Raw genomic sequence first — 23,454 nt, 5'->3', positions numbered from 1 at the left:
CTGGTGCACCCTGTCTGTGGACGACCGTCTTTGCGTCTGACCGACTCTGCCGAAGGGTGGTCTACAAAAACGCGTACGTCCCTTTTTTTAAGTGAGGCTCAACAGCCTACATTGCCTCATTGCTCCGACGTACTGCGATCACGAAATGCATCGCCTGTCCATGGTGTCACTCTAAAGGTGCTCGGACGTTGTTCAATATAATGTGATGCATTTGGTTTTTATTCAATCTATGTACATGTTGTTATTGCATTATGCATTATGAGGAAGGCGCAGTACACCAAATGCAATTGTGCTAGTAATCCAAGTCTCAACATCAAGTACAGGAAGGTGCGAAGATGCCTGCCGTAGTCCCAATCCAATTTTGCCCAATCCAATTCCATCCAATCCAATTCCATCCAATCCAATTGCAACTCTCAAACACCCATGCAGAATCCAAATGTGACTGGAAACGATTGATATACACAATATCATCTTGCCTGCTTTGACCCATCAATCGCCATCATCTTTCACACATCCAGCGCTCTCCCTCAGAGCTTGGGTCCCCATCGCCGACGTTGGAGACGCTCCCACTCCGCGCGCAAGTACTCCGTCGTCCACTGAGCTGCTCGTTCATCGTTCTCTGGCCGCTGTGCTTGAGGCTGGTCCTGCTGGTCCTTGTCCTCGGCTGCTTCCGGCTCGACCTCCAACTCCATGGCCTCGATTTCCAGAAGAGCTGCGGGCGCTGCGTCGAGTGGCACATCTGGCTGAGCTGGTGGAGCTGTCCCGGCAGTGATAGCTTGCTGTAGTGCCAGTGCTCCCGCCGCGATGGCCGCGAGTTCCATTGCCGACCTGAGCGGACGGTAGTGGGGTTCCGGTGCTGCCGGCACGATTGGCGGTTGTGGGATGGTATCGGGTAGGTCTTCACGGAGAGTATCGATGTCCATGCGGTGTACACGTTCCCCAATGTTGTCTGCGCCATTTTCTTCCTCATCAGGCTGGTCATGCTGCTCAGGTTCCTGCAGTGGCTGCTGAACAGCTGCTTGGTCGTCCTCGCCCTCGACATCATCGTCCTTTGGGTTGCCTTCTTCATGCTCTGCTCCGGCGACACCAATGGCGTTTGACCAGTCTTCCGCTGGCTCGGCATTGTCATTGTCATTGTCATTGGCTGGCTGTGCCTCCCAGAATCCGGGGCCGTTCCAGTTATGGTTGATCTGTTGTGGAGGAGCGTGAGCATCGATGTCGGCGTTGTTCAAATGGGCATCCTCAGGGGAGTTGTCGTGGACAGCTGCAGCATGTTCATCGCGGTCATTGACTTGGGGCTCGTCCTCGTCTTCAGCGTCCCCGTTTTGAGCTGTTGTGGACGCGTTGTCGACCTCTTCTTCCCTGGGGAGCTCCTAATAGCCGGCAGGTGCTGCCGGACCCAGAGCGCTCTCTGCCTCTCCAAGGGGGTGAATCCGCCTCGGGCACTGCGACGGTGTGCTTCATTTTCCATGTCGAACTCCCATTGGCGGAGGGTGCCGGGAAGTCGATGGACATACCCGATTTGTTGCCTCCACCACCCCTCGTCAACGGGGCCATTGTATATATATGCATTGAAGATGTCGATCCAGCTTCGGAGACAATTAACGTATTGGCCCATTCTCCAATTGATGTGAACGAGTCGGTTCTCGGACTGCACAAAACGGGCCCAGAGGGCATCTCTTTCGTTGCCTATTTGTTGGATCCGACGGAGATTGAAGTCTATAATACGAACATGCTCCCTCCAAACTGTGCTGATGGCCCTGTGCATCTCGGGCTGCATGTCGCCGAAGCGTTCCTGCGTGTACCGCTCGCGTTCAGCGGCGTAGAGGTCCGCGGTGGTGCTGATGCGGTTGGTCTCCCTCTCGAGGTTCCAGAGGCGGATGCCTAACGCGTTGATGTCGTCCTGGTGCCATCTCGAGAGGGTGGCCCGATGTGCTTGCAATCGGCTGACCACTCTTTCGGCCAGACCGAGGATCTCGTGATATTGGACCAAGTCGTTGACCCAGCCGTCGGCAAAGTTGTCCAGCGCGTCGGCGGCATCGGCCACAGGTCCACGGAAGTGCATCCAGAAGTGGTTGATTTGGTACAGCCATTCGAGGTATGCAGGGCTCGGTTCGATGCCATCGTCTTCTTCTTCCGGGTCCTCGGGGCCGGGGCAGCCGTCCGCGCACGGGCTCTCGAGGATGTCCTTGGGGATGGCGGTGCCCGCCACCAGGAGGTCGGTCGAGAGGAGGTGGCCGCAGCTGCGGCGCAGGTCCTGGCGGCACAGGGGGCACTTGTCGTGGCCGGCGTTGGGGGAGTCGAGCCACTGGCGGAAGCAGTCGGGGTGGGCCTTGTGGGCGCCGTTGCAGGGCAGCGTGACGAAGTCGTTGCCGGGCTGGTCTGTCTCTTCGATGCAGATGGGACAGGACTCGGTTGGATGCTGCTCCATGATGGGGCGGGTGAGGTTGTTGTTGTTGGTGTTGGCAGCCATTGGATTGGTTGGGGACTGCGTGTGTAGGAGAAAAGTGATTGGGTTGGTGTCAATGTCCTTTGAAGATAGGACAGAGGTGTGGTTATGTGTGAAAGAGTATCGTCCTTGGTTTAGAGAGTGACCTTGGACTGTGTAGGTATCGTGTGGCGAATGTGATGTGTTTGCCAGAGGATTAGAGAAGAAGAGGCTCAGAAGAGAATTGAGTGATGGAGTGATGATTGAAGTAGTTTGTCTTGTCTTGGGAAGAGCAAGTGAAGATGGAATAGTTGAATGTGTGGTGTTGGGTCTCTCAAATGAGTCTCGATATTAGATTGATTTATATGTAGGGGAAGAACAGGAGAAGAAGAGACGAGGAAGGGAGACTCGGGCTGTTTATATATGTAGAAAAAGCCTTCGGAGATGTCTCTTGAATATAGTTTCAGTGCTCTTTTCTCTCTATTTCTAGCTTTGCACATGAGGCAGTGTAGGCACCAGCGAACCGGTGATATATTCTTGGTTCGTGGCCCGGAGATGGGTATTTTGCGGTATAGAGTTCGGGTTGGACCCGTATCAGGGGGAGAACGCCCGCGTCTGTCGTTCTCCTACCTTCCATGTTGAGAGGCTTGATCTCGAGGTCAGTACTGATGCCTATGGCCAGAGGCTCTCGGGGCGAGGGATGGGTAATGGGCTTTCGGAGACATATTTTTACTATTTGATTCGAGCATAGGGGGCTATTTGACAATTGGACTTTTCTACAGAGGACATTGAACCATTGGGAGCACTGTGAGCTGGCTAAGGCAGAGGGAATTGCAATGTCTGTGTCGTTTCGTTGTGGTCTAATGATGGGCGTGTATGTCGTTGATGAACCCCTTTTTCTCTCCAAATGATGTGATATCGAATCAATTGCACCCCCCGTCTTTACTACATCAACTTCACCAACAGAACGATTAATCCGCATCATCTTCTACTGCTGCTTGATTTGAGGGCAACAATTCGCTGCTGCTTTTGAACAGTGCCCGAGAACACCTTTGGACTGTCTGTTTATTCCATCTCCAATGACCCGAGGGAGAAAGCCAATTGACAAACCGTTGCGGGAACCTCAACTGCCATGAACTTTAATACTTTGCTGCCTTGCCCGACAGTACCAGAAGCTGCTGCAGTTTCTGCGGGCTGCTCTGGGCACTTGGGCTGAATCGTTAATAGCATACTTAGTAGTGTATTGCAGATGGGCGAGTACAGAGGATATGAGTCCAGCCCTTGAGACGATCAAGTATACGTGGTCCCGATCTTTGCGTCGGCATCGAATACGGCCAAGGCAGCGATTTCTCGTTGACATTTTAAATTGAGAGGGTACGGTATGCAATTGACAATGGGTACAGTCAGATACGGGAGCGAATAACTTGGGTGTATGATTGGGTACCTTGCTCTATCGGAGCGCGGACGACTCCCAAGATCATGGTTGAGGCTGATTATGCTTTACCCCGTTACGAGTTTCCATCCCCTCGGCTCCCCGTTCAATTGCACGGCCATCATGTCTTTCAAGACCAGTCTCCCAAATAAGAAAGTGGACATGGGAAAAGGAAAAAGAGATGCATCAATAATGTCTAGGACGTAGTACAACTTAGGCTGTTTGCACAAGCCAAGCCCCCAGCGCATTGGGACGAAATGCATGTCTGCATTGGTGTGCATCGGGATACGTGCTAGAGAGTATTGGTGTCAATCGCAAGCTGTCCTGCACCACCACCAAAGCTTGAACCCGAGATGCGAATTTTGACAAACAAAACGACGAAAAAAAAAAGAGAGCAAAAAGAGAAAAAAGAATTAGCTCGTGCCCTGGATCGAACAGGGGTTGCCAGAATAATGATGGCTTATGGATCAGAATCTGGAGTGATAGCCACTACACTACACAAGCCTGTCTGTAGAGGGGTTTTTTGAATGAGAATTGCACAACTTATTGATACCCAAGTACCAAGGTTAGCAGCATCCACTCTCGTAAGTTGCACAAGCATCGTTGCCAAGTCGGGCGTGGTATGTCCTGGGAGGTCTGGCTTGATCTTCAGCCCTGATGGGTTCGGGCAAGTGGATGCGCAGACTAAAATTGGGCCATCGACATTGACGGTCTGGAGCAGGACGAAAGCATGCACAACCTCAACAGACTTATGCGTGATGGATAAATTGAACATACCTGGAATGAATGCATGTTATTTCATCTAGGACAATGCGATAGAAGTAAGAACAGATCATGAATAAGAACGCACCATTTTCATTCCTCGTAACTCTTGGAAAGTGTACACTGTCAACTGGGGGTATCAATTCAGTACCGTCCACCACGTCCCCGACCCTGACCTCGCCCTCTTCCCCCTCCACGTCCACCTCCTCCTCGTCCACCCCCACGACCACTGTCCCGATCCCGACGAGGCATCGACCGCGCCGGCCCCTTGTGTCTGCGCTCGTTCCGCTCCTTGGCCGTAGCATCCCACAGGTTCGGTAGATCCAGCAGACTGCAGAGAGCCGCCGTCTGCGGGCTGGTGTACTCCTGAGGCTGCGTATTGGCGAAGTTTAGATCTGGTACCTCCTCGTCTTCGGGCAAGGGCGGCGCCGTGATCTCGAAGTTGTCGGGCACGTCCAGCTTGCCGGGCTTGACGACGTGCTCCTCGACCCAGGCGCGCTCCGCGTCGATCAGGGGTGCGTAGACGGCCTCGCCCTCGTCAGGCGGCAGCCTGGCGGTTTCGCGGTCCTCGTGGCCGAAGGCGAGGTGCCGGTGGAAGACGCGCGTGATGGCCAGCCATTCGGGGTCGTACATGAGCTTGGGTTGGCTATCGGGGGTCGTCGTCTCCTTCGAAGCGGCGGCGGAGTCTGGTAGGTTCACGGGTGTGAGATACGAGAGCTGGAGGAACTTCCTGCCGGGCAGGACCTTATCCAGAGCGATGAAGCGGGTCTCGGTGTTGGTGATGGTAGGCGGGACTGGCTGGCCTGGTATGGTCTTGGGCTTATGGGTGGGCCGGGCAAAGGCGGCGGGTAGTTGTGCTCTCAGCTCATCTGAGACTGTGCTAGTCGCAGTAGTAGCAGTGGTGTCACTGGGTTTCGCTGCCTGAGGCTCTGGTTTTGAATCTTCAGTTTGCGGCTTCGGCGGCTCTGCGCTGTCCTCGTCATCGTCCATATCCAGATCAATCTCGTCCGGGTTCGCGGCAGGTTCTGTAGCCGTAGCCGCAGCCGCAGAAGACTCGGCAGTTGCTGGTTGAGCCTCCGTCGCGGTTGTCGTGTCCTCGGCCGTGGGCGCATCGAACGTCTTGATAGCGGTAAACTTGCAGTGAAGGTGCGCGGACAACCAGTAGGCCGGTCGGAGACGATCGAGGACATACGTCGCCGCAGGGCTGCCCAGAGTGCCGTCCCGCGACTCGTTGGCGAAGAAAGGCTTCTCGCGGAACAAGGCCGCGTCATCGCCGTGACGCTCAATGGCGCGGGGCCAGTCGTGGCTGACGCCGAGGTCGACCTGCTCGCGCACGAGCAGCAGCTTGCGCACGTCGATCTCGCGCACGTGGTAAAAGCTCTTGATGTCGTCCGAGTTGAACGGCAGACGCTCAATGTGGGGGCGGTTGTAGTCGAAGCCCTTCCAGATGCCGCTCATGCCCGCGATGCGGAGAGGCCCGAAGCGCAGCACGTTGGCGGCGCCCATGTAATAGATGTTGGGCGCGACCCAGCCGCCGTAGTACAGCTCCCAGAGATGCGAGGCGGCCTCGTGGTTCCCGCCGATGAAGAGGGTCGTGACGGGTGCCTTGACAGTGCCGCGGTAGTACTTGAGGAAATCGCCCAGATGGCGGTACTTCGTAGGTACCGACATGACGGTAATGTCGGCTACATTGCGCACGGCCTGGAAGTCGCCTCCGATGATGAGGAGGTCGACTTTGTCCCATCCTCGGACGCTGGCAGCATTTTGTACAGCGGCGTAGATGGCATCGAGAGTGCCATGTCCCTGGGTGAAAAGGTCAGCATCAAGTTGGTGCTTGTGTGCTGCAACTAGATAGGTCAATACTTACACATCCCTCAAACGCCACACGGACACCTCCGATCTCTTGCAGATTCTTTGCACTTGCCATTCTTGATGATTGCAAGTGAAGTCGACGGACAAAGTGCCTAAACATTGAGATGCAGATGGGACATGGCCTGCTTCTATTTCAATGTTCGCTGATCAACTGTAGTGGGTCAATTGGTTGCAGCAGTTGCAAGTTCAGCTAGTGCTGAGATGTGGCCCGTGCTGGAGCTCGCAACTGCCGTTTTCGTAGGCTGTTTTTCCAAGTACGCGACTGCATGGAAAGCACTGAAGCCTCCAATTGCAAGGAGCCTGGGTGACTCACGAATGACTCCCAGTCAGAAGTCATGCAAGATGATTCATGCCAATACGACTTCAGGTTACTGCCAGAATTGTCTGGGCAATGGGTATAATAGAAATCAGTATGGGCAATATGCAGGAGGCTGCTGTGGCTCGAGTGGAGTGAATTACGATGCTCCATGTCCGTCTGGCATCAGACAATAGTTGACAAACAACCCCCATTTCCTTTCTTAGAGCTGCCTCAGCCATGCAAGCAACTTGGCAGCCCCGACTTCCCACTGCACATCATTCTGCACATGATGGCCAGCCCCAGGCACCCAAGCAAGTCTAACACCCTGTCCACTGTCATCCTGCCCGCCTTCACCTTCCAACCTCCTGACTGGCGCACTGTCGGCTTCAAGCTTCTTCTCCCTCACCATATCTGACACGGCGCTGCGATACGTCTCGGCGGCCTCGATCTGCACGTCCCGAGTCATCAACTTGTCTCCAGTGCCGGACATGATCAGGATCCTATCGCTGCGCCCACCCCAGCCGAGGATGTTTCCCAAAAGCTTTCTGGCGTTGACAAAGGGGGCCATCATGCCAATCGGCCACCAGAAGCTCTCATAGCGGTTCAGATGCCGTTGAAACTCCAGCAGGTCTTTCTCCGGGTACTCCTCGCTGAAGAAGGCCCGCCTCGTCAAGAACGGGTGCGATAAGGGCGAATTGGAGTGCCAACCGTGGAAGATCATGCGAATGGCAAACCAGGGATCGAAGTAAGCCCAGTTGTAGTAGACCTTGTATCTTTTGAGTGTCAGCCATATGCCTCATTGGTCGATGCCCATCTAAAGTAGGTATGGTATGCTTACGATCCGGTACCGGGGACTGCTCCGAGCAGACCCAGGCCCTTGACTTTGACGTCTCCTTCGTTGAGAAGGAACTGGCTCAGCCCGCCGCCGCTGGAGTGACCCACCAGGACGACCTCACCTTCCCCTTCCCGCGCCTGCACCGCCTTGATGCCGGCCACGAGGTCGTCGCCGAGGTCCCGCTTGGTCGTCATGTAGAGCATGCGCAGGAAGGTCGGGTGCCAACTCTCGCCGTGGCCCCGCGTCGACACGGCGTAGCTCGTGACACCGTGCTGGGCCAGGTAGAGCATGTATGGCGTCCAGACCCAGGCGCAGCCCATGCCGCCGTGCGCGAAGACGACCACAGGCTGGAGAGTGCTTGCTTTAGACGAGGAGGAAGGTTTGGCGCAGAGAAGCTCGATCTTCCCGTGCGGCGTCTGCACGAAGGAGCGCTCGATGCCGGCTGGCAGAGCTGAGGGCGGGCCTGTTGGCCGCGTCCAGTGTATCCAGTAATAACTGAGGTAGAAGTTGAAACCAAACATCGTGGGCATATAATGTGATACCGAGCCCCGATTGATTGATGATCTCTGGGTATGTTCGTGTATATCTGGGGGTAGCTGTCGCATGGTCTGCCTCAACAGTTCAGAAAGCAAGAAGAACTGCTTATATAGAGGTCGGTCGCGAATGAACCCCAAAGTTCAGCTACCGGTCTTCCCCGATGGTGGCTAAGTTAGCTAGGGAGTCATTTTCCAGATAGCTCGTCGTCGCGATGACGGAATGTTTAGGGAACGCAAGTGCAAGTATGGGCTTGGCATTCCAGCCGCAAATGCCATGCAGCGCGCCATCGTAGTGTAGTGGCCTGGACCGAGCAAAAGTCGGAACCTTTGGTGATACTACATATCCAGTGGCTGACTGAGTCACCGGCCTTCAGCTTTCCAACTGGTACTACGTCGTTTTAGGATGATCTTAGTTGTCAGCCATACTGGCGCTGAAAAGCGTGCTACATCGAACTGGAGGCCAGTTGATGCAAGCCACGATTGAAACGTAGCATCACATTTCGGATCGCCTTTGCATGCTCATAACTGTGCTTGTCGTAAGGAAGGATATACACATTTGAGTAAGAGGGATATGCTAAGTCTCAGGCTGACGGACGGATAGAAAAGCGACTTTTGTCTTCCGAGAAGGTGAAGTTGGTGAGGAAATAATATGATTCGTTGTCTCTCTTGAATCATCCAAATAGAGTCTGGAATATTATCGAGATGGCCGCCCGCCCACCAAAGCTGAATGACTTACAGTGGGTCTGCACCTCGGCGCGCCCTGACCACCGCTAAACTGTGCAGCCCCAAACTTTGGTCATGGTCGTTTCTTTTCCTCATATCAAGGTGTTATCGCAACGTCAAGGGCCACCCGGTTATCACTTCATATTCTCTTCCTTGACGATTCCCGATTCAATTGAAACAAGCCAGACATCTTCACCATGGAGAAGGAGACACTTGAGCCGAGTCTGCGTTTCCTGACGGACGCGGCTCATTTGCTGGCCAGGACGGCGCCAGAGACCTCAGCTCATATCATGGCCAAGAGGAATGCATTCATGTTTGAGAACAACCTCGAGCTATCAGACCGACAGAGAGAACACATATGCGGCGCATGTGGTCACATCATGGTTCCCGGTGCTGGTGATGCACTGAAGCTGGAAGCAGACAAGGCTATTTGCAAGAGCCGCAGCAAGAAAGGGGCGGGCGTCGTAAAGCTGGACGCGAGAAAACTTGGTCGCGCGTCCGGCATACGCAAAGTCATGACCTGCAAGATGTGTGACCACTACACAAAGCTCAACTTCCCACCGCCCCCTCCAATCGTGCGAAGAGCGAAGACAAAGCCAATTATTGAAACAACTGCAACAGGTCTCCCGGCAGCTCCCGGCGCGAAGGCGAATGCGGCTCAAGCCAGCGAGTCTGCAAAGGCGCCGCCCTCCGCGAACGCCAACAGCAAGAAGAGAGCTAAAAATCGAAAACAGGGTCTTCAAGCTCTGCTGCAGTCGCAAGCCGCCTCATCTGCTCCCAAAGTGGGTCTTGGCCTTAGCCTGGCTGATTTCATGAAGAAATGAGATTTCTTCATTATCAGATCCAGTTACATGGCAACATGGGATTTTGGGGAGTCATCTATATCGAAATTCGATCAAGTATTGCCCAGCTCCAGCTTCCATGCATTGCGTTTCGAACTGGCTGCCAGCTTTTGCCGCTAACAGCGCTGTGGAACATTCTGGACCCAGCTGGCCAGGCTATGTCATCAGGCTCTTGGCGACCCCGCGGATGCACTAACCGTGCCCCTCCAAAATTTTCGGTACAGGGAAATCATACCCCTCCAAAGATTTGCACATAAGAGTCACTTTGCGACAAGCCCGCAACCCAACCTATTCTGTTAGGTATTCACTCGGTCTTTTCATATAGTTATCCAGAGAAACACCACGCAAAATGTCGGCAAACGATCACCAGGACGCGACAAGCAAGACGCTGTCTTCGTCCGAATTCTTCGAGACCATCGGGCAGAAGGCGAGCCAAACGACCAATGGGCAAGTCAACGGCGCTGGGCAGGAAAATGGCGAGGATGAGCCCAAGGTCGTCGAGGAGATCGAGTCGCTCTGCATGAACTGCCACGAGAATGTAAGCGCACTATACCATATCCTCGATCTGTATTGCTTTTGCGATCTATACTAACATTGACTTTTCCAGGGCATGACACGAATGATGTTGACCATGATCCCCTACTTCCGCGAGGTCATCATCATGTCTTTCTCCTGCGAGCATTGCCACTTTGCCAACACCGAGATCCAAGCCGCCGGCACCATCCAACCCAGAGGCTCCCGCTACGAACTACGACTGAACGAGATGGAGGACTTCGCCCGAACCGTCGTCAAGTCCGACAACGCCGTCGTAAAATTCATCGAGCTCGATGTCGAAGTCCCCGCCGGTCGCGGACAACTTACAAATGTTGAGGGTCTTCTGTCTAGTATCATCGACGATCTCGAGCTGGGCCAAGAGGCGCGCAAGGAGCAGGCCCCGGAGATTCACGGCAAGATTGCCGAGATCATCACCAAGGGTCGCTCCATGCTTGCCGGCAACGACTTCCCTTTCCGCGTGTCGCTTGACGACCCATCTGGCAACTCCTGGATCTCGCCCGATATCAAGGATGGTGTTGGCAAGTGGTACAAGCGCGACTACGTGCGGACACCCGAGCAGAATGCCGCCCTGGGACTTGCGGCGCAAGACCCCAACGTCATTGACGCTACCACCACATCCCCGAGGACAACATCATTCCCGACACAGTCTACTCCTTCCCGGCCACATGCCCCGGATGCATGCACCCCTGTACCACCAACATGAAGATGGTCGATATCCCCCATTTCAAAGCTGTTGTGTTGATGTCAACGGCATGCGAAGACTGTGGCTACAAGTCAAACGACGTCAAGACGGGAGGAGAGATCCCGGAACTGGGCAAGAAGATCTCGCTCAAGGTGGACGAAGCTGTCGATTTGGCAAGAGATATTCTGAAGAGCGAAAGCTGCGCGCTTGAGTGCCCGGAGCTCAGCCTTCACGTCAACCCCGGCACCCTGGGCGGACGCTTTACCACAGTTGAGGGTCTTCTGACCCAAGTCCGAACGGACCTGCACAACCAGATCTTCCAATCTGGCGAGAGCGGCGACTCTCTGGCCGTCAGTGAGAAGTCGAAGTGGGACGAGTTCTTCAGCGGACTGGATGCCGCCATCAAGGGCGAGAAGAAGTTCACAATCATCCTGACGGATCCTCTCGCCTCGAGTTACGTCCAGAAGCTGGTCGACCCGGACCAGGACGACCCGCAAATCACGAGCGAGGATTACACGCGGACGCACGAGGAAGAGGAGGACCTTGGCCTCCTCGATATGAAGACCGAGGGCTACGAGCAGGATGCGGCGGCGACGACAAATGGCGAGGATGCTGCCAAGGAGTCATGATACCGCTAGACCTCGTTGTGGAGAGGCGGACTGGAAAGCATAAAATGGTGTAGTTGACGGTTTGATGATGATAGATACCAAAATAGATCTCTTTTGCACTTACATGACTGATTGTATGTCGAACATTTGCCTTTTGCACGATATCCCGGCATTGTTAGACTACAGCGGAGTCGCAACTCGTAGAGTTGGGAACCCAAGTTTCTCGAGGAATCTACACATGACGTGACCTGTGATCTGATCTGTCCTGCTCGCTGGTATTAAGAGATGGACTAGTGTAGCGGCACTGTGTCCCTCCAGGTTCTCTTGTTGACCTTCCCCGCGACGGTGGCTTCTCCTTCACGCCTTTTACCCCAACACTTCAGTGTCAGTTTACGCCAACCTACCGCAGAGAAGTTCAAAGCATATCGATATTCGTTAGATAATGCAGATATACTATCCTACCAAGTGTCGGGTATAGGAAGTGAGCTTCGGTTAATAAATGGAGCATCTCCCCGAGGAGCTGATCGGAGCGGTAAGTATGCCAGGACCCAATGAATGCCGCAAACAGCAAAGTTGACTGACACTCGTTTACCTCCCAAGATCACATCTTACGTCGGGGCCGTCAAGCATGTCCCTCCCGGCGACGAGACCCTTGCTCGCCGTGCCAAGACCGACCCTGAGGGTCGACAGAACCTGGCCAACCTGCGCCGGGTCAACAAAGTCTTCCACCGCTGCGCCACCCCGCTGCTCTTCCGACATATCAGCGCGACCGTGTACGGGCTCGTGCGGCTGCGCGAGGTCTCTGTGCGTCCCGACCTCGCAGAACACGTCCGGCACGTCGATGTCGGCGTCGGCCGCGCCCGCTCCTGCTCGCGCGCAACACCCGCTACGCCGAGGACCTCGCCGGCCTCCTGGGGCCGTGCCTGGCCCGGCTGCCTAACCTGGCCTCGCTCGATTTCGTGGTGGGCGGCAAGGCGTCGCTGCGCGAGCTGCCGCCGAAGCTCAATGATGCTCTTATCAAGGCGCTGGCGTCGGCCCTGCTGTACGTGGAGCTACCGGGTCTGCGGGAACTGGATATGAGTTTTCCCATTGCTCGCGACTTCGAGCAGCTGGCTCACGCCGACGACGAACCGCGCTTGACGCGGATCCGCCTGGGCCCGCGGGTGTTGGGGAGGCTGCGGCACCTTGGTTTACACGTCAAGGCGTGGACGAGCGCGTCGGGGCAGCAGCGTCACTGGCCCGTGCCCATCGACCCGGCGTACGCGGTCAATCCGCACGACATGTACGCGCACAACGTGGTCCGGCTGGTCGAGAGGGCGGACAAACTAGAATCGCTGGCCCTCGGCAGCACGGAGATCCTGGATCTCGGGGGTTGAAGGTCCCGCCCGCGTGGCGGCTCCGGTCGCTCAGTCTGCAGAGCGTCTCGTTCTCTGCGGCCAAGTTTGAGGGGCTGCTCGAGACGAGCTGTTGGGACTCGGTGGAATCGATTCTGTTGTGGGGGGTCGAGCTGACGGCGGGGACTTGGGAGGAGGTCCTCGTGAAGCTCCGCGTGCTGGCAGAAATGGAAATGACATCTACATCGTCGGCGTCGGCGTCGGCGGCGTCAGAGAGGAGAAGAGTACTCCTGACCGGCTTCCGCATGGAGTCGTGCGGGTACGCGCCCGAGGGCGCGAGCGCGGGCCGAAGGTCGACCCGCAAGATACAGCGGGACGTGCCGGAGCTGATCGAGACGTGCGAGGACGCGGACCTGGACGCGCTGGGGGCGGTGCAGTGGCAGGTCCAGGAGAATCGGGCCAGGGCGGGGATGCGGGCGATGGAGAGGACGGCGTTTCGGTATCTAAGGCGGCATGCGTGGAATTTGACGGCGCGGGGGAGGTGGTGGAGGGGTTGGGTTTGGTGTGAATGAAGAGGAGGGAGAAGGGGTGTAAGTGAGTGTCACTGGCCCTGGAACGGGACCTGCCAGGATTCTATTGGATTGGTGAAGATGTATTTATGTTGCGTTGATGTTAAGGTGGAGGAAATTGGACAAGTTATTAGCAAATTTGAGGACTTCTTTCAGCGAAGCGAAGCCGTGATGGTATCGATTCGGTTCTTTTCGCAAATGGCCTGGCCATCAGTGCCCTTACACGATCCCGGGGATGTTTTAGTCCGTGAGCCAGACAGCTAGTGATCTACCATCACCGCCCGCTAATCAAGATGAAACAAACAGCCATCAGTCTCCAAGTTCATGGACGCACAGTCGCAATCTCGAAATAGACAATACAGTCATCAGCGTTGCGGGAGCCCTTGCAGTCTTAATCGATGGTAGTTCGTCTGATCCTCCAGAATTGAGAATCGACCCCACAAAGCCCTGGCAGCGCTGAGGGCCAATTACTGTACAGGTAGAAACCGTAAAGACCACTGCCCGCTTACTGTGTAACACGTCGATTTCATCACATATCTGCCATCACACTTTACTGTACCTCACTCTGTACTCAACTTGATATCAATATAAGTGAATGGAAATGCAGATGCCTAGATTCTCATTGAAGTATATAGCTGAAGTAGAAGTCCAGCATTTTGTGTTAAGGAATTCAACACCACCAGCTCCCGCATTATCACAACTTATACACGAATAGACAACAGAGACCGAGACACTTTAGTTAATCTTCTCAGCAAGACAAGACAGAGTATCTCGTCGTCCTCTCTTCGCCCAAAACAGACCCTCCTTTTCCCATCAATCTAAACCGCCACTATGCAGTTCTCCACCGCCCTCCTCACCATTGCCTCCCTCCTCGCCGCCAGCGCAAGCGCCTCGACCCTCCCCCCACCCCCTGACCAGCCGCGACACCTACGACCGCAAAGGCTCCGCCATGTGCGGCAGCACGACGATGCAGGTCAAGTACTGCGACGAGGCCGTCAACAACTTCCTGATCCGCGACGACGAGTACCGCTACCGGCCCGACGTGTACAACCGGTGCGCGGGCGCGTGCTCGGGCCAGGGCGCGCAGGGGACCACCGTCACGAGCGGCTGCCACGTGAGCGTCGAGGGCGACGCCGCGTGCCGCCGCTCGGGCAACCAGATGTGGCAGGACTACCAGGACCTCCGCGCGAACGGGGCGGGGAAGTGCGGGAGCAAGCACTGGGATCAGTGGGATAATGGGAAGAAACTGGCGTGCCGGACGACGGTGAATTATATTTCGGATTGTATGAAGGGAAAGGATGAGAGCTGCAAGGCGTAGGTAGGGGCCGGTTATGGTAGCTAGGTGATGATATCAGACGGGCGCTCGGATGGGTCTTTTGGAAGGTGTGGGTGTGGTTCGGGAAGAACTGGGTAGGACAAGGAGGTGCGGTCATCTTGGGGTTTGTCGTTGCAGTATAGTCTTGTGGGGAGTGAGGAGTTGGGCTACTCTACGTTGTCTCATTACATATTTCAATATTTTGGGCCGAATTCGTGCATCTCGTTACATTGGAGCAGTCTCTGTGGCGATATTGTCGTTCAATATCTGAGCTACACAAACTCCATGAAGCTAGAAAACTCCGTTACACCAATTCTTAAGTTGTACCTTCTGGAAGTGCATGTGCTGTCCAGAATGTCACCATGGACACGGCAGTCATGTTGCACAAAAAGCACGAACCTAGGGGAAGGAGCGGCTATCAAGGTGGTCATCAAAAAGGGAAGGGCAATCATGTGTGATGTGACAAGGCAACCATGGCCTTTGGCCTTGTGAGGGCGCTACGTCGTCCAAAACACATTGAGTAGTCACAAGCACAAAAGATCCCAAGTGCATCCCATCCGCACTGGGGCGCCTTGGGGAATGGCTCATGTTCTCATTTAACCGTGCTAGCCCCTGAACGTTTACTAGATGACTCCAGGCCAATTGCCCACATCTTCGGCACCCTGCAATCGATACCTTGCCTTATTCTGCACCGGTGCTCAGCTACCAGGCCTACATAAAAAAGGGATGGGTAAGTCAAGACTGCTCTGTCACCTATATCATTACTTCTGGAAACAGATGGAAACTAATCAAGCGTTACCTCCATGCAGCTTCCAACTTCAATCCTGCTGGTACATTAATGGACGGCCCAATGATGTTCAAGGCCGACGGCACCGGCGGCATGTACTTCTCGCAGGCTCCGATATCCACCTGCCCCACGCTCCCCAACATCACGCTCCCTGAAGGCTTGACGGGACAGGAGGTGTTCGTCCAGACCTTTTTCGAGGGCCCCCGACGTGCAAGTGCTGCAAGAACTGGGTCGAGCACGAGCCGGAAGAGGCATCCCCGAGATCAGGCAGAAGTACGTCGGCGCAGCCATCATCCAGTACAGATGCAAGGATCCGACCTCCACCAAAGTCGGCGGGCTCTGGCGCTACAAGGTCGAGTGGATGGACGTACTGAGCCCCTTGATCCGGAAGGAGATCAAGCCGCTTTTGACCGGCCTGGGGTACGATTTTCCCAACGACGCGATGACCGTGCATGCCCCGTTCCAGGCGCTTTTCTTTGGCCAAGCGAGGATTTCGGACCGGTTCAAGCAGCTCGAGGAGGGATGCGAAGAGAAGCAGCATTTGAAGCTCCTTGTCGATGTCATGAAAGACCTGTTCACCGATCTGGCCCCCAGAGTGAATGATTTCCTGAGAGATGGGATCATCGATGGGGCGCATCTCTAGGCCTTATTCCCCAAGGGACAGATCGTGTACAGTCGACACCTCGGCCATGACCAGGCCTTTCAGGTCCAGCAACTGAAGGAGCGGGATCTATGGTGTCGTTACGTTGCCTTCGACGGCTCCGCGTTTGGATGGGCCTACGCCACCATTAGGATCCGTGAGTTTGCTGGCATGCGCAGCATCAACGAGCTCGAGGTCTACCCTATCGGCTTTCATCCGAGGCATGAGGAGCTGAAAGAGGAGTTGATCCAGCGTGGCCGGAAAAGCTTGGACTACCAAGGCATCTGTTTCCTGGACTATGAGGGCCAAGCAGAGGGTCGTAGAATGATAGTCAACGAGGATTATTACGAGTACGAGGAGGATTATCGTCCTGAGACCCAACATATCAAGGTAAATTCTTGACCATTTTGCATCAGGAAAGATGCTAACCCAAACTGATTACATCTAGGGCACGGGTAGAGTCGTTGTCGACGTGTTTCGAGGCGCCGATTATGTTTCCGTACCGAGGAACCTGGGGACACTAACGCCGGGTGCTTCTGAAGATACACAGCTACCGTTTCCACGTGGACGACGCTCTACCCCCGAAGAACAAGACATCTACAGAAGCAGAATCGGAGCCAATAGGTTGTGGCTGATGCTGATATCCCCCAAGACAGTGGCATACCATTTGAAAGAGAAAGTCTGGGGGTAATAACCAAACTCTATGCTTACTTACTACCAAGGCCAACATGCTAACGAGACTTTTACTGGCCAGTGTCGGTTTCAATTGACGGCCTTTCACCGACGTCTTGGGAGGATGGCGCTTTCAATCAGCTGGTACTGCCCGAGCCAACCAAGGATCTGGTGCTGACGTTTGTAGAATCACACAAGACGACCCAGGCGCTTGGGAATGACTTCGTGGCGGATAAAGGTACGGTGCTTGCCCTTGAGCCTTCACGGTAGCCACGCTCCTGACTCGATGCAAAGGCAAAGGACTCGTGGTCCTTCTCTGCGGACCTACCGGAACAGGGAAGACTTTGACCGTGGAATCAGGCAAGCATCCCGTCCGTGAGTGCTAAGTCTGGCCTTGCTGAGACTTTTGCAGTGTCCGATAAGGTCAGGAGACCTCTGTACCACTTGCAGGCTGGGGAGATGGGATCAAAGCCAGTTTCGTTGAAGTCCTCGCTGCAAAAGGCTTTTCGGTTGTGCGAAGAGTGGGACGGTGTCCTGTTGCTAGATGGTGAGATTGTGACTTCTAGTCCCAAGATGATTGAAGACCAACGGTTCTGACTCTGACTGCAGAGGCCGACGCCTTGATACGGGATCGCGATCGGGACAGACACGCCAGTGAAGGGCTTTGTTGTGGTCGGTGCATCTTTTCCTGTGTTTTAAGCCTCACCCCTTTTCCATTTCTGTCCCTCACTTTGACAAGAGTGGTAAGTCGAACCATACTGACATCTCCGGCCAGTACTCCTGGCCACACTCGAGTACTACTCCGGCATCATCTTCATGACCACGAACATCCTAGAAGGCCTAGACCCCGCCATCGTCTCGCGCCTCGACATCCACCTCGAATACTCCTGCCTGGACTTCCCCACGCGACTGCGGCTCTGGAGGAACCTGCTACCGCCGCCCTCCATCCCGCCCCAACCTTCGCCGGCCGAGACGGACGATTCCGACGTGACGATGACACCGGCGGATGCGGCACCGGTACCGGACCACCACAGCCTGACCGAGGCGGACCTCCTGGACCTCGCGTACTGGAACGTCAATGGGCGGGATATCAAACATGCAGTGAAGAATGCGCGGAAATGGTGCTATATCAAGGGGAAACCGGTCACGCTCGATGCGCTGCAGACGGGACTCATCACCACGGCGCCTAGAAGTAAGAGGGAGGAGAATGTGGAGAGCGATTTCAATGGCGGGAAACGGAGACGGATTGAGTAGGATAGGGGGGCGCATTTTTTGGGTAGTTCGTGACGGGATTTGTTCATATGGAAGCACTGAAACCGTGAAGCTACCCGTCTGTAGTAGCCCTGACCCCTGAAGGAGACATGCTATGTATCTATGGGTGCAGACAGTCGTCATGCAGCACCCAAAGCAATCTCGTTACTAATTACTGGCAATCTATGTATTCTGGAAATGAAAGAAATGGTGCGGAAATAGGAAGCCTGTACTCTTAGCAAGTCCAAGCCCATGGTGCGTGATGATCGTGGTGTGGTGGTAAGCTCCAGATTGATGATGAAAGCGGGCGGAAGTGCTGCGGCCCCCACTGACAGGGCTGTTTGGGGCAGGCCAGGCCCTAGTGGTACGCTGTAGGCCCCAACAGCTTACCGCATTTAGAGCACGCACCCTGAAACCAATGCAACAAGCTGGGTCAATTACAGCAACACAACGAATGAGGCAAGATGAGTTGCTTCAGAGAGATTTGCTGCATGGAACGGAACAGCATAACAAGCACATGTACTTACAGGTACGACGACAGGCTGGTCCTCACCGAAAGAAATAGTTGAAACTCAATCCCGAGCTGGGGGACGGTATTCGTACTGTCTTAGAAGTGTGAAATGTACAGTGCCAATTCGCGATCGTCTCAAAACCCCATCTCGTTATCGAATGCCGACACCCCACCACCTTCTAAGTCCAGACTAGCTCCCATGATACCATCCCATCCCGTGCACTGATCTCAAGATCAATGGGAATGACTTGAGTCATCATCTCCTTTTATCTCTCTCTCTCACATCTTTCCTCTTCATCATCAAGACTCATCAATCCCAAAGATGGGTTTCGGGAAGGAAAGAGATCCAATGCTGCCACCGTACAGCGCGACCGGGCCTGTCCCGCCAGCACCCCCACCGCGCTGGCGCAGGCGCCGACCCGCGCGACTTACACGGGCCCTCAAGTTCGTCGGGCTCGCGTGCCTCGGCTTCATCGTCTACGCCCAATGGCGGCAGATCTCGGGCAGCCCCTCCAGCGATTCTGCCGCCCGCCGCAGCCCGTCGCTGCTGTCGGCGGACAAGCTCCAGGCCGACCTGCAGACCTGCGCCAAGCTGCACAAGAAGCCGCAGGACCCCATCGGCCTCGGTCGCGAGCGCAATGCGCGCTACGTCGAGGGCCACAAGCCGACGCTCATCAAGAACGCGACGGTCTGGGTCGGCGAGCCGGCCAAGGGGACCAGTCCCGAGGATGCGTGGGCCGGCAAGGGCTACGCCTGGATCAATGCCGATGTGTACATTGAGTACGGCCTGATCAAGAAGGTCGAGAAGGATATCTCGCTCAAGAGCCTCGCGTCGGAGACTCTGGTCTGGGACGCCAAAGGCCGGCAATTGACGACCGGAATCATCGACATGCACAGTCACGCAGGTGTCGACTCGCTGCCCGAGCTTGAGGGCAACGACGACACCAACGAGATGTCGGCCGACATCACGCCCTACGTACGGTCTATCGACGGCCTTCAGCCCCAGGATCACCAGATCCAGGTCATCAAGTCCGGCGGCGTCACCACCAGCCTGGTCCTACCGGGTTCGGGCAACAACATCGGCGGCGAGGCCTACCCCATCAAGCACGCCGTGGGCAAGCCCGACGGCCGCGAGGAGATCTCGGTCGCCGACATGCTGGCCGACCCGGACCGGAACTGGCGCTACATGAAGATGGCCTGCGGCGAGAACGCCAAGCGCGTCTACGGCAAGGTCGGCGAGCACGGCCCCGTCAGCCGGCTCGGCGAGTCCTGGGAGTTCCGCCGCGCCTTCGAGACGGCCGCGAAGCTGAACCGGGCGCAGGACGACTGGTGCGCCCGGGCCGAGTCCGCGGGCGTCGAATCGATGGACAGCTACCTGCCGCAGGACCTCAAGTGGGAGTCGCTCGGCGCCGCGCTGCGCGGGCAGGTCCACATCAACGCGCACTGCTACACGGTCCCGGACCTCGAGGCTTTTGTTGATCACACCAACGAGTTCAACTTCTCGATCCGCGCGTTTCACCATGCACACCAGACTTACCTCGTGCCCGAGATTCTGAAGCGCGCTTGGGGTCCCACTCCGCCCGCGTCGGCCCTGTTTGCGGATAATATGTGGTACAAGGCCGAGGCCTACATCGGGTCCGAGTACGCGGGCAAGACGCTCTGGGAGAGCGGGCTGACGCCTATTTATGTTAGCGATAACCCGGTGTTGAATGCGCAGCATGTTGTCTTCGAGGCGGCCAAGGCTTTCGGGTATGGTTTGCCTTATGCCGTCGCTCTGGCTTCGGTGACGACGGCGCCCGCCGAGCGGTTGGGGATGGGCGAGCGCCTCGGCAAGATTAAGCCGGGCTACGATGCCGACGTCGTGGTCTGGGACAGCGATCCGCTCAGCGTGGGCGCGGCGCCCGTGCAGGTTTGGATCGACGGAACGGCGCAATTTGATGACCCCGTCGAGTTGGAGAAGCCGGTCAAGGGACCAATTGACCCGAAGACCACTTTCGACATGCCCGCGGACGAGCTGACGGAAGTCGCGGATATCGTGTTCACCGGCATCACGACCTCGTATCTCCCCAACCTGGAAACCTCCGAGGGATCGTCTTCCGACAACAACCTGACAGTCGCCATCTCCAACGGCAAGATCACCTGCGTCGGCGCCTGCCCCGCCGAGCTCGCCGCGGCCACGCAGCGCGTCCACCTGAAGAACGGCCACCTCACCAAGCCCTTCACGGCCTTCGGCTCCACCCTCGGCCTCAACACCATCGACGCCGAGGACAGCACCGACAACGGGCACTCGACCTCGCAGTTCAGCCGCGCCGCCGACGGGCTGCGCCTGGGGACCAAGAAGCTGCGGTACGCGCACCGGTACGGTGTCACGCGCGCCATCTCGGCTCCCGCGTTCACGGGGGCGGGCACGCATTTCGGGGTCAGTGCCGGGTTCCGGACGTGGGGATATGACACTGTACTCGAGGAGGGGGCGGTGTTTGCGGAGGAGGTGGCGGTGCATTATACACTACAGGAAGAGGCGGCTAAGACCGGGGGCGGAACTGTGTCCGGGGCTGTTGGGGCGCTGCGGGGGAAGTTGCTGAAGGCTGTGGGCGACGACAAAGCTGCGGGAGAAAGTAACAACGAGACGACGGACGCGTTCGCGGAGGAGGCGTATTTGCGCAGGGTGGTGCGCGGCGAGGTGCCGCTCGCAATCACGGTCCATAGCGCGGACGGGATCGCGAGCGCGCTGAAGCTGAAGAAGCAGGTCGAGGAGGCGTCGGGCAAGGCGGAGCTGACGATGGTTATTATTGGCGGCGCCGAGGCGCACCTGGTCGCGGGCGAGCTGGCAGAGGCGAAGGTAGGGGTCGTGCTGGCGCCGCTGCAGTCGTACCGGACGTCGTGGGACCAGCGAAGGGCGCTGACGGGGGCGCCGCTGACGAACGGGACGGCGGTGGATGCGTTGGTCAAGGCGGGCGTCACGGTCGCGATTGGGCTGGAGGAGGATTGGGTGGTGCGGGATTTGGGGCTGTTGGCGGGGATTGTGTATCGCAATGGGGAGGGACGGTTGAGTGAGGGGGAGACGTTGGAGTTGGTGGGGGGAATGTTTATAAGATGTTGGGGCTGGGCGATGAGAAGAAGAACGAGGACTTCTTGGTGTTTGAGGGGAGTCCGTTGGAGATTGGGGGCAAGATTCGGGCGGTTGGGGGTCGGGGGGAGGGTGGATTTGTTTGTATGAGTGTGTAGATGTGTGACTCGCTGAGATGTAAAGTAGAAGCACCCAAGGTAGTTGCTTCCATTGGACATAAAGAGATTGTATTTATTCTCATGCAGATCGTTTCACTCAAAGTACTTTGAAAGACGCACAACCATGGAGCTGCACCATCTGGCTTTCGAGCATGACTGTCGCAGTGGTGCTTCTTCAATTCGAGCGTCGATTCTGCCCCCTTTTTGGTATGCGATATCATGACATCTTTGCGCGCCTTTCGAATGATCAGGCCCGACACGTGCTACATGCAATCAATGCATAAAAGTCATGATCACCTATCTCCAAGGGCGATTAGAAGTCTTGACAAAGTGGCAAAAAGGCAAAAGTTAAGTCCCTCGAGCCGGATTTGAACCGGCGACCTGTGGATATACAAGTGTATTGTAGCAATTACAGTCCATCGCTCTGCCAACTGAGCTATCAAGGGCTTGAAGCACCACTTGTTCCCGCTGATTGGTGGATGGAATGCTATCGCTCTTCTTATCCTGGCCACTGGCTAAGCATGTTGCTACTAGACTTCTGCTGGTGGTTCACGACCTCGCTTCAGTGGCCTCAAATGTCCAAAAGTGCCGGATAATGCAGGTGCTTATGGTGATGACCCACTTCGGACCCGGCGGGCTCGCCCGGGGCCAAATGCCATAGCCGAATCCAACATGGCGATGATAGACGTTATTCATGCTGGCCCTTCTCGCTGCTTACTTCTATCCCGTGACTCCTTCCCGATGCAGCTGGCAGGCAATTTGAGTGCTCAGCACTAGCGTCGATTGAGTTGTCCTCAAGTCGGTGCCACTGTCCTGCTAAAGGGGCTCGGGTAGCCGCGGCAGGAAGCGTTCATCTTCCGGTCCCGCCACTCACATCATCGTGACCGAATGGCTGAGCGAAGGTTCGTGAGGCGCAGTCCGTGTATCAATACGTCAGTCCGACAAGCACATGTTTGCTGGGATGGATAAAATGATGTTGAGGACCCCGGGTAAGACCGCGCCCAACGTCTGGTCAATTTGACAACTTCACCGATTGCTCGTTTCCGAGAATAGAATTCCGGACAAACCACTACAACAAGCAACCGAACCCAATTTACAAGGCCTACAAGCATTGAGACCAGCATCATGTCGACAGGCGGACCTCCCGCGGGTATTCACATAGGCGGCAATGTACGTCTTTCATCCTCTTTCAAAACCTTCCCTGCTTTTGGTCAAACATTGGCCTTTTTACCAAGCCCGAGAAGAAATTCCCCGTACCATTGACATATACACTAACCAAACTATGCCATCACAGAAAGGCGACCGCGGCCTCGTCAGCAAACTCAAAGACGCCATCAAGCCCGGCAGCAGCTCCGCCAAGAAAGACAGCACCTCGCTGCCCGGCGGCGCCGCGCACGAGAGCCAGGACCGCGGCGGCGGTGGCGTGCTCAACGCGCTCAAACCCGGGACCGACAATATGGAGGGAAGAAGCAGCATGCCGGCGGACGCGCGGGGGTTCCAGCCGGGGATCCCGGGGGGGCCGGGGATGCAGGGGGTTGGGCCGTCGAATTCGACGGTGGCTTGAGGGAGGGGGGTAA

The 23,454-nt window shown here is 56.0% G+C and overlaps 12 protein-coding genes across 12 annotated transcripts; 9 read left to right on the top strand and 3 right to left on the bottom strand.

The window, feature by feature from the left end:
* Positions 1-527: 527 nt before the first annotated feature.
* On the bottom strand, positions 528-2,473 carry PG997_001618 (uncharacterized protein; the record flags this gene model as incomplete). Its single annotated transcript, XM_066805933.1, has 2 exons — positions 528-1,362; positions 1,518-2,473. The coding sequence occupies 2 exons, from the start codon at positions 2,471-2,473 to the stop codon at positions 528-530; spliced, it is 1,791 nt and encodes a 596-aa protein (XP_066675706.1).
* Positions 2,474-4,426: 1,953 nt separating this feature from the next.
* On the bottom strand, positions 4,427-6,549 carry PG997_001617 (Lariat debranching enzyme; the record flags this gene model as incomplete). The annotated part of the gene is made up of 3 exons (XM_066805932.1): positions 4,427-4,514; positions 4,879-6,425; positions 6,490-6,549. The coding sequence occupies 3 exons, from the start codon at positions 6,547-6,549 to the stop codon at positions 4,427-4,429; spliced, it is 1,695 nt and encodes a 564-aa protein (XP_066675705.1).
* A 463-nt stretch (positions 6,550-7,012) lies between these two features.
* Positions 7,013-8,148, bottom strand: PG997_001616 (Arylesterase; the record flags this gene model as incomplete). The annotated part of the gene is made up of 2 exons (XM_066805931.1): positions 7,013-7,565; positions 7,631-8,148. The coding sequence occupies 2 exons, from the start codon at positions 8,146-8,148 to the stop codon at positions 7,013-7,015; spliced, it is 1,071 nt and encodes a 356-aa protein (XP_066675704.1).
* Positions 8,149-9,083: 935 nt separating this feature from the next.
* Positions 9,084-9,710, top strand: PG997_001615 (RNAse P Rpr2/Rpp21/SNM1 subunit domain-containing protein; the record flags this gene model as incomplete). The annotated part of the gene is made up of 1 exon (XM_066805930.1): positions 9,084-9,710. The coding sequence occupies one exon, from the start codon at positions 9,084-9,086 to the stop codon at positions 9,708-9,710; it is 627 nt and encodes a 208-aa protein (XP_066675703.1).
* A 367-nt stretch (positions 9,711-10,077) lies between these two features.
* On the top strand, positions 10,078-11,594 carry PG997_001614 (ZPR1 zinc-finger domain-containing protein; the record flags this gene model as incomplete). Its single annotated transcript, XM_066805929.1, has 3 exons — positions 10,078-10,266; positions 10,336-10,878; positions 10,908-11,594. The coding sequence occupies 3 exons, from the start codon at positions 10,078-10,080 to the stop codon at positions 11,592-11,594; spliced, it is 1,419 nt and encodes a 472-aa protein (XP_066675702.1).
* Positions 11,595-12,072: 478 nt separating this feature from the next.
* Positions 12,073-12,949, top strand: PG997_001613 (uncharacterized protein; the record flags this gene model as incomplete). Its single annotated transcript, XM_066805928.1, has 3 exons — positions 12,073-12,105; positions 12,174-12,410; positions 12,470-12,949. The coding sequence occupies 3 exons, from the start codon at positions 12,073-12,075 to the stop codon at positions 12,947-12,949; spliced, it is 750 nt and encodes a 249-aa protein (XP_066675701.1).
* A 185-nt stretch (positions 12,950-13,134) lies between these two features.
* Positions 13,135-13,479, top strand: PG997_001612 (uncharacterized protein; the record flags this gene model as incomplete). The annotated part of the gene is made up of 1 exon (XM_066805927.1): positions 13,135-13,479. One exon carries the CDS (start codon positions 13,135-13,137, stop codon positions 13,477-13,479), a length of 345 nt encoding a protein of 114 aa, XP_066675700.1.
* Positions 13,480-14,307: 828 nt separating this feature from the next.
* PG997_001611 (uncharacterized protein) lies at positions 14,308-14,794 on the top strand (the record flags this gene model as incomplete). The annotated part of the gene is made up of 2 exons (XM_066805926.1): positions 14,308-14,312; positions 14,395-14,794. The coding sequence occupies 2 exons, from the start codon at positions 14,308-14,310 to the stop codon at positions 14,792-14,794; spliced, it is 405 nt and encodes a 134-aa protein (XP_066675699.1).
* Positions 14,795-15,644: 850 nt separating this feature from the next.
* PG997_001610 (uncharacterized protein) lies at positions 15,645-16,620 on the top strand (the record flags this gene model as incomplete). The annotated part of the gene is made up of 3 exons (XM_066805925.1): positions 15,645-15,754; positions 15,777-16,173; positions 16,237-16,620. 3 exons carry the CDS (start codon positions 15,645-15,647, stop codon positions 16,618-16,620), a joined length of 891 nt encoding a protein of 296 aa, XP_066675698.1.
* Positions 16,621-17,349: 729 nt separating this feature from the next.
* On the top strand, positions 17,350-18,144 carry PG997_001609 (AAA family ATPase; the record flags this gene model as incomplete). Its single annotated transcript, XM_066805924.1, has 2 exons — positions 17,350-17,437; positions 17,666-18,144. The coding sequence occupies 2 exons, from the start codon at positions 17,350-17,352 to the stop codon at positions 18,142-18,144; spliced, it is 567 nt and encodes a 188-aa protein (XP_066675697.1).
* Positions 18,145-18,974: 830 nt separating this feature from the next.
* On the top strand, positions 18,975-21,877 carry PG997_001608 (Extradiol ring-cleavage dioxygenase; the record flags this gene model as incomplete). The annotated part of the gene is made up of 2 exons (XM_066805923.1): positions 18,975-21,725; positions 21,746-21,877. 2 exons carry the CDS (start codon positions 18,975-18,977, stop codon positions 21,875-21,877), a joined length of 2,883 nt encoding a protein of 960 aa, XP_066675696.1.
* Positions 21,878-23,002: 1,125 nt separating this feature from the next.
* On the top strand, positions 23,003-23,441 carry PG997_001607 (uncharacterized protein; the record flags this gene model as incomplete). Its single annotated transcript, XM_066805922.1, has 2 exons — positions 23,003-23,047; positions 23,172-23,441. The coding sequence occupies 2 exons, from the start codon at positions 23,003-23,005 to the stop codon at positions 23,439-23,441; spliced, it is 315 nt and encodes a 104-aa protein (XP_066675695.1).
* Between the last annotated feature and the right edge of the window lie 13 nt (positions 23,442-23,454).

This window comes from Apiospora hydei, assembly GCF_038363865.1.
Source record: "Apiospora hydei strain CBS 114990 chromosome Unknown utg000002l_segment0_segment0, whole genome shotgun sequence".
Taxonomy (NCBI): Eukaryota; Fungi; Ascomycota; class Sordariomycetes; order Amphisphaeriales; family Apiosporaceae; genus Apiospora; species Apiospora hydei.
This window is presented reverse-complemented; position numbering and strand designations above follow the sequence as displayed.